The following is a 14,348-nucleotide window of genomic DNA, read 5'->3' as shown; positions in this document are numbered from 1 at the left end:
ACACATGGTGTACACTCACTATGACATTAGGTGTAACATCCGCCTAAAATATTACAAATAATACCACGGGGTGTACACACATTGTTTAACTCACTGTGACATTAGCAGTAACATTCCCCTAGGATATTATGAATAATATCACGGGCTGTTTATACACATGGGGTACACCCCCTGTGACATTAGCAGTAACATCACTTTAGGATATTATGAATAATATCACAGGGGGTGTGCACACATAGTGGACATCCCCTATGACATTAGGAATAACATCCCCATAGGATGTTATGAATAATATGTGTGTACACCCGCTGTGACATTAGGAGTAACATTACCCTAGGATATTATGAACCATATCACAGGGTGTGCACCCCCTGCGACATCAGGAAGAACATCCCCCTAGGATATTAGGAATAATATCACAGGGTGTACACTTTCTGTGACCTCAGGAGTAAAATCCCTTTAAAATATTACGAATAATATCACAATGTGTACACCCTCTGTGACATCAGGAGTAACATTCCTCTAGGATATTAGGAAGAATATCACAGGGTGTACACTCCCTGTGACATTAGCAGTAACATCCCCCTATGATACTACAGATAATATCACACGGTGTACAGCCCCTGTGACATTACAAGTAACATTCCCCTAGGATATTATTAATAATATCACCGTGTGTACACCCACTGTGACATTAGAAGTAGTATTGCCCTATAATATTTCGAATAATATCTCAGGGTGTGCACCCTCTGTGACATTAAGAGTAACATCCCCCTAAGGCATTATGAATAATATCACAGCGTGTACACCCCATGTGACATGAGGACTAACATCTTTTTAGGACGTTACAAATAATATCACAAGGTGTACACCCCTGTGACACTAGGAGTAACATCCCCGTAAGATATTATGAATAATATCATAGGGAGTACACCCCCTGTGACATTAGAAGTAGTATTGCCCTATAATATTTCAAATAATATCTCAGGGTGTGCACCCTCTGTGACATTCAGAGTAACATCCCTCTAAGGCATTATGAATAATATCACAGTGTGTACACCCCATGTGACATGAGGACTAACATCTTTTTAGGACATTACAAATAATATCACAAGGTGTACACCCCTGTGACACTAGGAGTAACATCCCCATAAGATATTATGAATAATATCATAGGGAGTACATGCCCTGTGACATTAGGAGTAACAACCCAGTAGGATACTGTGAATAATATAACACGGTGTAGACCCATTGTGACATTAGTAGTAACATTCCCCTAGGATATTATGAAGAATATCACAGGGCGTACACCCCCGGTCACATTAGGAGTAACGTTTCTCTAGGATATTATGAATAATATCACAGGTTGTACACTCCTTGTGACATTAGGAGTAACATCACCCCAGGATATTATGAGTAATATCACAGGGTGTACACATCAGGAGTAAAATGCTCGTAGGATATTACGAATTATATCACACACTGTATACACATAGTGTACACTTACTGTGACATTAAAAATAACATTTGTCTAGGTATTAGAAATAATATCACAGGGTGTTAGGGTAACATTTTCCTAGAATATTATGAATAATATCACAGGGGGTACACACGTGGTGTACACCCACTGTGACATTAGGTATAACATTGCCCTAGGATATTACGGTTCGTATCACTAGGAGTACCCACACATTGTGTTTACTCACTGTGACATTAGGAGTAATATCCCCCTATGTTATTATGAATAATAACACAGGATGTAAAAACATCGTGCACACCCACTGTGAGAGTAAGAGTCACATCCTCCTAGGATATTACAGATAATATCACATAGTGTCTACCCACGTAACATCCCCATAGGATATTATGAATAATATTACAGAGTGTAAACACATGGTGTACACCCACTGACATTAGGAGTAACATTTTCCTAGGATACTACAAATAATATCACAGGATATACACATATGGTGTACACACACTGTGACATTGGAAATAAAATCACCCTAGGGTATTACAAATAATATATTAATAATTATTATAATAAATATTAATCGATATTATTTGTAATATCCAAGGGAGATGTTGCTCTTAATATCACATGGGGTGTACTTCCAGTTATATTATTTGTAATATCCTACTGAGATGTTACACCTAATGTCACAGTGTACACGTAGTGATATTATTCATAGTATCCTACTGAGAGGTTACTCCTAATGTCACAGTGGCTGTACACCTTGTGATATTATTGGTAATATTGCAGGGAGATGTTACACCTAATGTCACAGTAGGTTTACACACTGTGAATTTATTCAAAATATTCTAGGAAAACGTTATTCCTAATTCCAAGTTAGATATTACAAAGGATTGTACACTCCCCCGCAATATGGTGAGTAATGTCACCTTCTCCCCCACTGGATATTACAAACCATATCACAGGGGGGATATTATCACCCTCTCCTGCCCGGTGACAGGGCAAGATCCTGTCTCAAAAAAAAAATCCGTGAAAACGTACAGCAAGTGATTGATTTTCCGGTCAATAAATAGGAAAGTAAGTGGAAATTTTCAGATAATTGAAAGGTGGTATACACTTTTACAATTTCCTTTCTAATAGTGTTTTTAGTAAAAGGAGGAATGACCAGGATGCTGTTATCACCTGAGTTTGTCCCTCCTCTTGGGGCTCGTGGTATGCCAGGAGCCAAAGTGTAGCTGTTTGCTGTTTTTGTCTGCCCGGTATCTACTTTTCTTTTTTGTTAACATCATATTTATTTTCTTTTGAGGAGCTATTTTCCCCTTCTCTCTTTGCCTCTGGGTCTACAGACATGGCCTAGTTTTGGCTGAAGTAAATACTTTATCATCATCTGGCTATGGTGATTGCTTTAAGAACACGTGACCCAGGCATACAAGTCAGGTTTGGGAATTTTGGTGGTATAATTGTGAAACAAACACTGCCTGCAAGCCTGCTAAGCTGGAAGAGTATGTGTGAAGCTGCTAAGGGTCATCCCTGTTGCTACATGGAGACATAGTAGCTTGGCAATGAAGTCAGTACTAAGGATAGCAGAGTTTATGGGGAAGGAGGAGAAAAAGAAAAGGATGACATTGTTTGTGGCTTTTGATCCAGCTGTTCCTAAAAGTAATCACCCACCTTGAACTTCCTGGTTAGGTGAGCTGATGGTTTATCTCTATCTCCCTCCCTCCTCTTTTACCTTTCTTTCTGTCTTTTTTCCTTAACACAACTTGATATAGATTTCTTCCTTTTGCAACTCAAACATTCTTACCTATAAAAGGTGTCGACACTTTGTTGCAGAGTCCAGAGGAGTAGGAAGTTGACAGAGTTAAAGTGGACAGCTGAAAAGGAAATGAGTCCCTACTTGCTAAGTATAAAATACCTCTTAACCTTGTGTGTGCCCTGGTAGGGGCAAGAATATTTTGCACAGGGGACAGGCTTGGCTGGCAGGATAGTTACTGTCAAGGAAAGATGAATGTGACAACTTTGGGGATATTCATTGGTGGGAAGCAGTGAGGAGTGAAGAAATCAATATAGTTGAAATGCGGATTTTAAAATGTGTATAACAGTCAGCCTCAGAACTTAGATTACACAAATCATCAGCATGTTTGCATGGTGCTTTTGTTTCTGGGTCTCTGTTGATGGCTCCTCTTGCATAATTATTACTCTGTATGCTTTGGAAAATTTTTTTGTACATTTAGTACCAGGCTATTTCTCATTTTTATTTTCCTGCTTTTTTACCTTCTTATTCCAAAGTCACCGTGTGACTGTTTTATGGTAGAGATTTGTGTGCAGCCTAAATCAGTTGCTAGACATCAAAGAGTCATGTGCATATGTAATAAAGATGTGTTGCAGTGGGGGTGGAAGGTAACTGCAATCATTGTTGGAATTTTCAAATCTGTTAAGAGTCAACTCTGTGCATAAAAAGAGTAAGAATGTGATTTCTATGCATGTTTTATCAGCTGGGGGATGACTTGTGTGACTCAGAAACATCTGACTCCTCTGTGGGAAAAATGAAAGCACTTAAAAAGTGTTTGCAGCTGGGAACAGGTTTCCTAACGCACTGATCATTTGCTGGCTGTTCTCATTCCCGCCTTTATACTCTGCTGTATACTTGGGGTGGGATCAGAGTCCTTGCAGACTGTTTTTCCTAGAATCCCTTACCAGCTGGTTCTGCCAATGGGAAGCACTGGCTGTAGTGGAAGGGAGGAGAGGAGAAGAGATTTTCTTCCTGCCTTGAGCTTCTATCAGTTTCCTTCTACCAATAATGAGCAGACTGGATCAGGGTTTTCTGGCAGTTCCCTCACCTCCAGGGTGGACCAGCACCTAATACACTTTTGTGGTCCTAGAATCATGGAGTCTCCATGCAAACTTCTCCAAGATTCCAGTCCCTCCCTTCCAGTCCTGGGCTCCATGAATACTACATTCTCTATTTTCTTCTCCCAACCCTAGAGGTGCTATCTACTAATCTTTGAGTTACTTTATTTCTGCTTTACTTTCTCAGCTCTCCCTATACAGCCAGTTTCCTATGTTACATTCTCTCCCTGAAATATGTGAGATGGTTTTGTTTTCCTGGCTAATAAATATCTTTAATATATTTGCATTAGACGTTCAAACCTTTTGGGAAAATGACATTGAAAAAGGATGAAGCAAGTTTTTTTTTTTTGATAATTCATTAAGAAATATTCTTTAAATAGTTTTAGATCAAATTTCAAGAGCATTTTAAGAAACAGAATCCTCACCATTGAAAACCAAATGATTGTGATTGTTTAATGCTGATTTTTTTTTAAAATTTCTAACCCGAGTTGTGCCTTAAGTTTCCTTTTATAAACTTAGATTTTTGAACCCTTTGCCAACAACTTCCTCACAGTATATAGTTATTAAGCGATCTTTCCCGTGGTTGTCTTAGCAGTTTGGGTTTAGTTCCTATTTTTATTTGGCCATGACTGATGGTACTGATTGAAGGAAGTGTGATGTAGCCAGCCCTCAAAGACTCCATCATGAATACACTTGTCAAGTGAGATAAATTTTGCAGAAGTCTTGCTCACTCCCTGACTTGGATGACTCCTGCCAGTTCCTTTAGTACTTCGCTTGCTGTATTATCCTCTCTAGAAAACTCTTTGATATCTCCTCCCCAAAGAATGTGTTGTGGGATAGGATCCCCAGGATACAGATTCTGAGATGAAGCTGTACAGGAAGGGGTTTTATTGGAGGGCGTGCTCTTAGGAGCAACACCTGCAAAGCAGTGAAGAAAACCAACAGGGCAGAGAAAGAAGTTGAACTGCAGTGCAGTGGCAAAAGCAGTCTCCACTAACCCCTGGGGCTACGATTCTGAGATGGCACTTCAGAGAGATACAGAATCAGCAGCCGATTGTGGGCTGCTCCCAGGGAGGGTGCATAAACTTAGGTGAGACAGCTTCCTTCTGTGGAGCACAGAGGAACACAGCTGTCAGCTATCAGCAAGCACTACTTCTAGCAGCTGCAACAAGAGTACCTCTCTGCTGAAGGGGGATCATGGTGATACACCATGGTATCCACTACGATTGAGCCAGTAAAAGTCCTCAGGGATAGGCCAGGCACAGTGGCTCACGCCTGTAATCCCAGCACTTTGGGAGGCTGAGATGGGTGGATCACGAGGTCAGGACATGGAGACCATCCTGGCCAACATGGTGAAACCCTGTCACTACTAAAACTACAAAAATTAGCTGGGCGTGGTGGCAGGCGCCTATAATCCCAGCTTCTTGGGAGACTGAGGCAGGAGAATCACTTGAACCTGGGAGGCAGAGGTTGCTGTGAGCCAAGATCGCACCACAGCACTCCAGCCTGGCAACAGAGCGAGACTCTGTTAAAAAAAAAAAAAAAAAAAATCCTCAGGGACCCAACACCCTTACTTTTAAGTGCAAATACAGTGCATTGGGATGGTGTATTTACATCAGCCTGAGACTGTGGGCTCCAGCATCCAGTACAGTAGGCACTTGATGTTAAATTTAGTGGAGGAAAAATGTTTACTTGTTTCCCCTAGCAATTGCAGTAGGCATAGAATCTAGTGTATCATGCTGTCCTCTGAAACTGGGGTTAAAATAGTCTTGTTTTCAGTCCCATTCTGGAGAAGCTATGTGACTTGGGTTCTGGAGTGAAAACCCCGAAGGACACATGTTGGGCAAAGTGAAGAGCCTCAGAGTTTGCCAGATGAACTGATGACAAACAAGCATAGAGAAACACATGTTGAGAATGACACTGCCCAGGAACACCACGCGGTCATGGCCAAATGCTCCCGGGTGTTGTCGTCCCTCCAGCCATTCTGTATTTAGATGTGACTCAGACGCTGGCATTCAGTGCAGTTTTCTTTAGCTGCTGCTGCTTCCAGGAGTCCCCCAAAGTCAACAGGCCACTGGCTTACCACCAGAGTCAGGCAAGGAAAAGAGTGGGAAGGCAGCAACATCAACAGGAAATAAAACATTTTTATTGAATATCTGTGTAATATGTTAAGTCATTTTTAACAACAATCAGAAAACTACTGTGGAATTCACTACACAAAGTGAAACAAAATTTAAATCACCTCGTCAAAAATGAAGGTAAAATACAGCTGAAGTAGTTGGCTCGCAGGCCACGAGCCATATGGCAGAAGAAAACACCCCAACATTTCTACAAGATACAGGGAAAACCCACACATAGAAACACTCAAGCAGGCAGTAAATATACACAAAGGCAACTAGGATCTTTCTAGAGCATCGGATTCTAATACTTTACACAGCTTTGTCAGAAGGGTACATGTGGCTTATTTGAGGATGAATCTTGGTCATAAAGCAGGTTCCATCACTGACTTGTGAAAGATGGCATAGTACCAACTAATTCTATGGTGACAATCCCATTTCTGGCAGTGTTGCAAGAGAATGCATTAGTAGTACTTTAATGCAAGAAATAATGTATATTCAGCAGCTTGAACCTGCTTGTTTTAAAGTGTGGTTTCATTGTGTACAACTTAAAGCTGAATACAGTGAAATTAAATGTTTTTTGTGGTATTTAAATATTTTTTAAAAGCCAGTCAACTCCCTCTCTTTGGTAGGGTTTGGCCCTTTAAATTGGAAAGAGTCTTGTTTGAATTTTCTGTTCAAACCGTTATTTAATTTCACATTCTGACTTGTGTGTATTTTCTATTGCCTATGTGTTTAAAGAAGTATGGACCATCAGCAGACGGTGATGTTATTTTCCTTTTATCCTTTATGTCTGTGCCAATTGTAAAGCGTTTGCTGTGTCTGGCCTAAAAGGCAAAAGTGCCCCTTCTTTGATAAGGAAACAGTAACGACAGGAATTCCAGTTTTATTGGGAAACAGCCAACCCCATGTTCAAAGCCTACCATCAGCCCTTTTTGAATTCTCTTTAGTTTTTGAAAAGACATGGTGTGATATCCTGAAGACTGAACATGAGGCCAATGCTTAGTTTTCCTCCATTTTGTTTTGGTATTTGTGAAGACAAACTTTCATTTCACAGCATCGTTACTGTCTGTGGCCTGGGAATTAAAATGGGTCACAGAAGTGAATGGGAGAAAAGGCTAGATGCAGCGTGAGATAATAGGCTGCCCTTCCACTAAGTGGTTGTCTACCATAGTGGGGAAAAATATGGAATATTGCACAGTGCTTGACAAAATGCTGTGTTCCACCCCATTCTATGTATCTTCCTTGTCCTATGCATAGCTTTTCAGTTCTGGATTGGTCCTTTGTAATGAGAACTGTTTGTGCTACACACACCTTGGGCAGTGCAGTAGAAGGGAATGGCAGTATTGTTACAATATCACTACGGAATAAATTGAGTGCTATCCACTGAGGAAACTACGGGTCTAAGCACACACGGCAGTCACAGTGTTACACAGAGCAGTCCTTTAAGACTCTTATGGAATGACTAGTAGCTTCATAATAGTGCCATTTACTACATAATAACATTGAAAACGTTTAAAAACTCCTCCTAAATCAAGCATCTAGTATACGTAAGAGGTTGCTTCAGTTTTCTAGAACTTGTTCTTGGTTTGTTTCACCTTTTTTTAAAGGACAAATTAAAACTTATTTAAGTAAAAAGAGCATATAAAAAGATCACTAGCTGTCTGTTTTGGCTTAATTGAAGTGCATTCAGAACTATGGCTAATTGTTGTTGGTTTTTTTTTTTTTTTTTCATCTTTTGATGGGATTACAATACTGTCTGTTTACCACAAAGTAATTTTGTGTAATAAGCACAGATTGCTGTGTTAAAAATATCCTGCATTCCTTCTAATCTGGTTTTATATAATAAAATATTTTGTTACAAACTCTAATGTGCAAACCTTTTGTAATTACGATAGGTGTGAAATCTGGAACAGAATTCACAGGATGCACATTTTGTATAAAGGTGATAACGGAGAGCTACTTTTTTCTTTTTAAATAGTCAGGCAATAGTTCATAAATGTTAACTTATCCCCTTAGCTTCTTCTCCCCCAACCCCAAACAAATGTGTGCACCACACACACACACACACACACACACACACACGCACGGAACACCTTGTTGTTATTCTACAAGGAGTAATATGAAATCATTGACTCCTGTTCAGTTGCTTCCTCAAATGTAAGAGTGAAGCCATTATTTTAGCTTTGTAAATATGTACAGACAGATGCTATTCTGGTTTGTGGCTATGCTTCCTTGAGGTCAGCCTGGATGCTGCTGCTCAGATCATGCTATTTTGCCTGTGAAGGAATTCTACAAAATTGGATTCACCCACCAAGTATGTGGTGTAAGTTTATCTTGGTTCTCAAATGATTGAATAGAAAGCTCAGGTTTAAGTTGTCCTTTAAGATGTCAGTTTAACTCTACTAGTGCCTTACGAGTTGATATTTTTGCTGGAATGCAGACGATACTATATTACCATATAATATATTATCAGCTCTCCTATATCTCAGTCAATTTACATAGTTTAAAATAGAACATCTTATTAAAAACATCTAGATATACACAGATTAGGAAACACAACATACAAATACACAAACTAGAAATAAATCTTTAGCATACTGGTATATACAACAGTGTGATACAATAAATAATTTCAGTCATGCTCTATCTACACATCATATTGCTTAAAAGAAGAGTAGATTTGGAGGGCAGTGGTATGATGAAGGACTTAGGGGCTCTCTACATTTAAATCTGTGCAAATTAAAACAGGATTCGAAGTACCACTGAATTGTGTTAAGAATGCATGGCTGGAAAAATGAAAGGACCCATATTACTGAGGTATTTACAGATACTGGCTAAAGAGCACTATATGGGCAAATGCAGAAAGGCTTCTTCTTTCCTTTACTTCTTGACGGCCAGCATGGCATCGACTTCCTCCTCTACCTGCAGGGTGTGCCACTGGGCAATAGGTCGCCTGGGGTTGGCCAGCATATCTGACCAGTGTCGCAGCTCCGCGCCGGTGCTGTTGTAGCCCACAAAGACTTTGCCGATGGCATCGTTCTTGCCAATCTTGTCATAGTCCAAAACAGTTACCACCACCTGCACTTTCTGAAAGAAGACATGAAACGAATATGAATCATCTAGCTCTAGAGACAAGGCCCGACTATAAAGCTTCCTTGAGCACTAAAGAATTGGAAATAAAAGAATCAGTCTCCAAGCACTAGGATGAGGATGAAAATGACTTGAATGTAGAAACTTGAGTCCAAATTTCCTTTTTCCATTACTATATCATAATTGTCACCATCATCATCTTACTACTCAAACGTTAATTTTTATTATATATGTTGCACTGTCTTTTACATGAATGAACTCAGTTACTTCTCATAATAGATCCTATTAATATTGCCGTTATACGGATAAGGATGCCTGAAGCTCTGAGAAGTTAGATAACCTGTCTGAGGTTGTTTAAGGAAGGAGTTGTTTGGTTTTCAGAGCCTATGCTGTAAACCTCCGTGCCATGGGGTCTGTGTCAACTTGTGCTAACCTCTAAATTCATTTGCTTCAATTGTCTCATCAGTGAAAGTTCTAGCATTGGTGTTCAGGCCACTCTATTTGATTACAATTCCCAAAGCAACCATGTGCAATAATCCAATTTCAAGGGGGGACAGCATGTTACAAAAAAATTAATGTAGAATTTCAACTAATCATATGACTGTGAGCATAAAACATGACATTATAGTGAAAGTCTTTAAAAACTAGTAATAAAGATTTTTTTTCTCATCCATACATTCTCTTAGTAAACATTTACTGAGTAACTACTATGTATCTGGCATTGATATCAAATGTAAATATCATTTTAGGCTACATAGGATTTACTTCAATGATTCCATCAGATTTTGAAAGTTTATTTGATAACTTCCTTTTCTGAATGATTAAACTGATGAAAGCAAACCTGTACTATTATGGTATAAAAGATATACTTTTTAAAAGCACATTTCAGTTCTACTTTCTGAGTAATTAATTTACTTAGCAGAATATGTGATGGTTTCAATCTAACAGCTGAGTGTAAGGATAAGAGTTTAAAATAAATGGAATATATAACATTTATTGCCAGAGTTAAAAGTAGCAGAAAATATAATTATAAAAGCTAGGGCCAGATGAAGAGCCAGCTGAGTTAGAGCCCTTTAGTGGACTTTATATGCTGAAGACTGATTTATTATATTAATGAAATGAGAAATGTCATTGATCCACAGCTTCAGAACAGAGAAAGCAATCACTTCTGAAAGTGGAATTTAGAATGTAAAATGCAACACATTGGCAATAAAAGAGACAAACTTCCCTGGGAGTGATTCCATTGTTAAAGGAATTAACCATCCACTGGGTAGTTTCTGGAAGCAAGAAGAGGGCTATATTGATTCTTAGAACTTGTCCTAAGCAAACTTATCAGGAAGCAATCATATTGTAATGAATGGGGCGGGGCACATGATACACAAAGGCAACAGAAGTTTTTAGAGTTTGATTATTCCACTTAGGAACGCATTGATTAGTAGCATTCAAGACAAAATATCCTTGTGAAGCCTTTGGATTAATGTTTCCAGCTGCATATGTAGTTTATTTCTACATTTGGGGGAGGAAGTCTGACATTTTCACATGCATTTAGAAATTCGCGTATTTTGCTTCTTTCATAATACATTTCATAGGGATAGAGAAAGACAGAAGAACAGGCAGATTGTCTTATAACCTCAGGATAAGGGAAACTTAAACCCCTATTTTAGCATGTGAAATACTCAATTATTTTTTTCTAGGAAAAGGTAAAGACTAGAAAAGTTGCCACCTATAAAAAAAGGAAAAAAAAGGAACAAACTGACTCAAGGAGTAGAGAAAGAGGGATACAGCCAAAGGAATGCTCATTGTTTCCATGTCTAATGTTCTCTGTATTGGGCTTAGTTTCTGTCTGTCCTGACAAAATGTTATTGCCTCTGAAATGCTGCCCCAGAAATCTAACCTATGTGTTATTTCTCATGTGCTTCACTTTCGATATATTTGCATTTTCTGCAGTTTGTAGTTGAAAAGGATATTTATTTTAAAGGCATAGAATTGTAGCTCAATGGGAGTTTTCATCTCAGTGCCTTGCTTTATACTATTTAGTGAAATTAAAAAAATTAAATGCCAGGAGGTGTTAGTTTCCATAGGAATAAGGTCTTAGAACTTTGAGTTCACTGAAGAAATACTGCAAATAAACTGTTGGAAGAAATTGATGTTTTGAGGGTTTGTGAGTGAGTCCAAAGCAAGGGGCCCACTGGTTCAGGCTAGCGAACAAGTTATTGGGAAGAGGGAACCGGTGTCCTCTGCATTTACTTATATAACAGATGTTGAAAATAAATAAGTATGTATAATTTTGACACCATGGGAAAATTTATATGATAAATGTTATATTTAAAGCTATTAACCAATATGAAGATGGTAGAGTTATTGGTTATTTTTGGTAATTTAAGACGCCCTATACTACACAGTAGCTACCAGCCACATCTAGCTGTATCCATTTAAATTTAAATACATGGAAGTTAAATAACTTTCCTTGGTCAAATTAGTGACTGAGGTACTCATTTGCCACCTGTGGCTACCATATTATTGGACAGCATGGATGACAGAATATTTCAATCGTCATAAAATTCTATTAGACAGCACTGATTTGTATACTGATTTAATCTTATGGTTAGATCCATTTTCTAATAAAATGCTAACTTGAAAAAGAAAGGACATTAGCATGTGAATAATAATGATGATGATGATAGGACCGTTTACTGTGTGTTCCTATGTATTGGGCGCTGTTCCAAGTGCTTTTATTGCATAATCTCACTTTGACAAGGACTCTTATCATTCCTACTTTATAGATAAAGAAACTCTAAGCCTTAGTTTTTTTACATATAAAATTGGGATAATAACAATAGTACTTTTCTCACAAAGTTCTTCTAAGGATGAAATAAGATTACATACATAAAGTGGTTAACTTGGACCTAGGCATTTTTTTAATATATATATATGTCTTTGGATTAATGTTTCTATGAAGAAAGCTAATATAGCTATACTTATTTTATATATGTATATATTATATAGCTATACTTATATCTATAAAATATATATTTTATATATATATAAAATAAGGTAGCTATATTAGTTTTCTTCATGGAATAAAGCTGTGATTCATTCATAAGATACTGTCTTCTAAGAATAGATTAAAGGTAAATGAAGACACAACTGGGCCTATTAAGGGTGGTATGGCACTATTCACAACAGCCAACATATGGAATTAACCTAGGTGTCCAACAACAGATGAATGGATAAATAAAATGTGGTACTTATACACAATGGACTATGATTCGGCCATAAAAAAGAATGAATCCTGTCATTTGTGGCAGTGGATGAAACTGGCAGACACTATGTTAAGTGAAATAAGCCAGGAACAGAAAGTTAAACACTGTATGTTCTTACTCATGTGGAAGCTAAAGAAAAGTTGATATCATAGAATTAAAAGGTAGAACAAAGGATACTAAAGACTGGGAACGGGAAGATAGGGAGAGATTTGTTTAAGGATACAAAATCACAGCTACATAGGAGGAATGAGTTCTAGTGTTCTGTACCACTATAGGATGGCTATAGTTAACAATAACATATGATATAATTTCAAATAGCTACAAGTAGGATATTGAATGTTCCCAAACCAAATGATAAATGTTTGAGATGATAAATATGCTAACTACTCTGATTTGATTACAATACATTATATATATGAAAACATTACTATGTGCCCCATGAATATGTACAACTACTATTTGGCAATTAAAATAAATAAAATAAAATACTAAAGAATATTTGTTATTGCGGACCTTTAGAAGGTTCTTCGTTGTAGGTTTGATGTCTGCTCTTTGTTTCTCCTTCAAGTTATGGGCAAACTTTTACATCACTGAAAATATACACCTGTGCCAATTATTGAATAAAATGTAATAACAGTGTTGTTTCATGCAGTTTGACTCTATGATGCCCATTAAAGATTTGCGAGAAATGGCCCAAAATTATTGGATATGAACTTTAGATTCTTTTTTTTTTTTTTTTTTTTTTTTTTGAGACGGAGTCTCGCTCTGTCGCCCGGGCTGGAGTGCAGTGGCGCGATATCGGCTCACTGCAAGCTCCGCCTCCCGGGTTCACGCCATTCTCCTGCCTCAGCCTCCCGAGTCGCTGGGACTACAGGCGCCCGCCACCACGCCCAGCTAGTTTTTTGTATTTTTTAGTAGAGACGGGGTTTCACCGGGTTAGCCAGGATGGTCTCGATCTCCTGACCTCATGATCCGCCCGTCTCGGCCTCCCAAAGTGCTGAGATTACAGGCTTGAGCCACCGCGCCCTGCGGAACTTTAGATTCTTATAGGCTAACTATGGAGATGGGGTGAGAAAATGTAAATATTTTTAAAAACCCCTAAATGATAAGGTTGCATGTTATCATTGTGGCTACATGTAGCAACTTAATTTGAACATGTTAACTACAAGGACATTTAATAGAATATTTCCCATCATAATTATTGTCTGGCAAATTAAGTCTCCATTTTTACTAAAATGGCCATCCATTCCAACTCAGACACAGGAAGCTGAATTTAAATAATTGAAAATACAACTTTAGCCTAATTTTTCTATTGTTAATCATCTTTTAATAAAGACTCAATATGCGGCATATTTAGCATCAACCAAAAATATTTCTCTTGTCACTATTTTTTGCTCTAAAGATCTGATGAGGAGACTTATTTATGGTCTGGGAGTAAACAGTGAAAGCTCATGTTTTTCTCTGGGCTTTTTAACTTTTATAGATGCACTTTTTGAGTGAGCAGAATTATTCTGTTGATTTTCTTTTTCCTACTTGCTTTTCCTCTTTTTC

At 38.1% G+C, this 14,348-nt stretch overlaps 1 protein-coding gene across 5 annotated transcripts in view; it reads right to left on the bottom strand.

The window, feature by feature from the left end:
- Positions 1-6,450: 6,450 nt before the first annotated feature.
- Positions 6,451-14,348, bottom strand: part of SYT1 (synaptotagmin 1) — a 596,758-nt gene continuing 588,860 nt past the window's right edge. For all 5 annotated transcript variants that reach the window (XM_050749297.1, XM_050749299.1, XM_050749300.1 and 2 more), the window contains one exon: positions 6,451-9,531. In XM_050749297.1, coding sequence (XP_050605254.1) covers positions 9,325-9,531 — 207 coding nt within the window. In that variant the 3' untranslated portion in view covers positions 6,451-9,324. The remainder of the gene's footprint in view (positions 9,532-14,348) is intronic.

This window comes from Macaca thibetana, chromosome 11 (assembly GCF_024542745.1).
Source record: "Macaca thibetana thibetana isolate TM-01 chromosome 11, ASM2454274v1, whole genome shotgun sequence".
In the NCBI taxonomy this organism is placed as follows: Eukaryota; Metazoa; Chordata; class Mammalia; order Primates; family Cercopithecidae; genus Macaca; species Macaca thibetana.
This window is presented reverse-complemented; position numbering and strand designations above follow the sequence as displayed.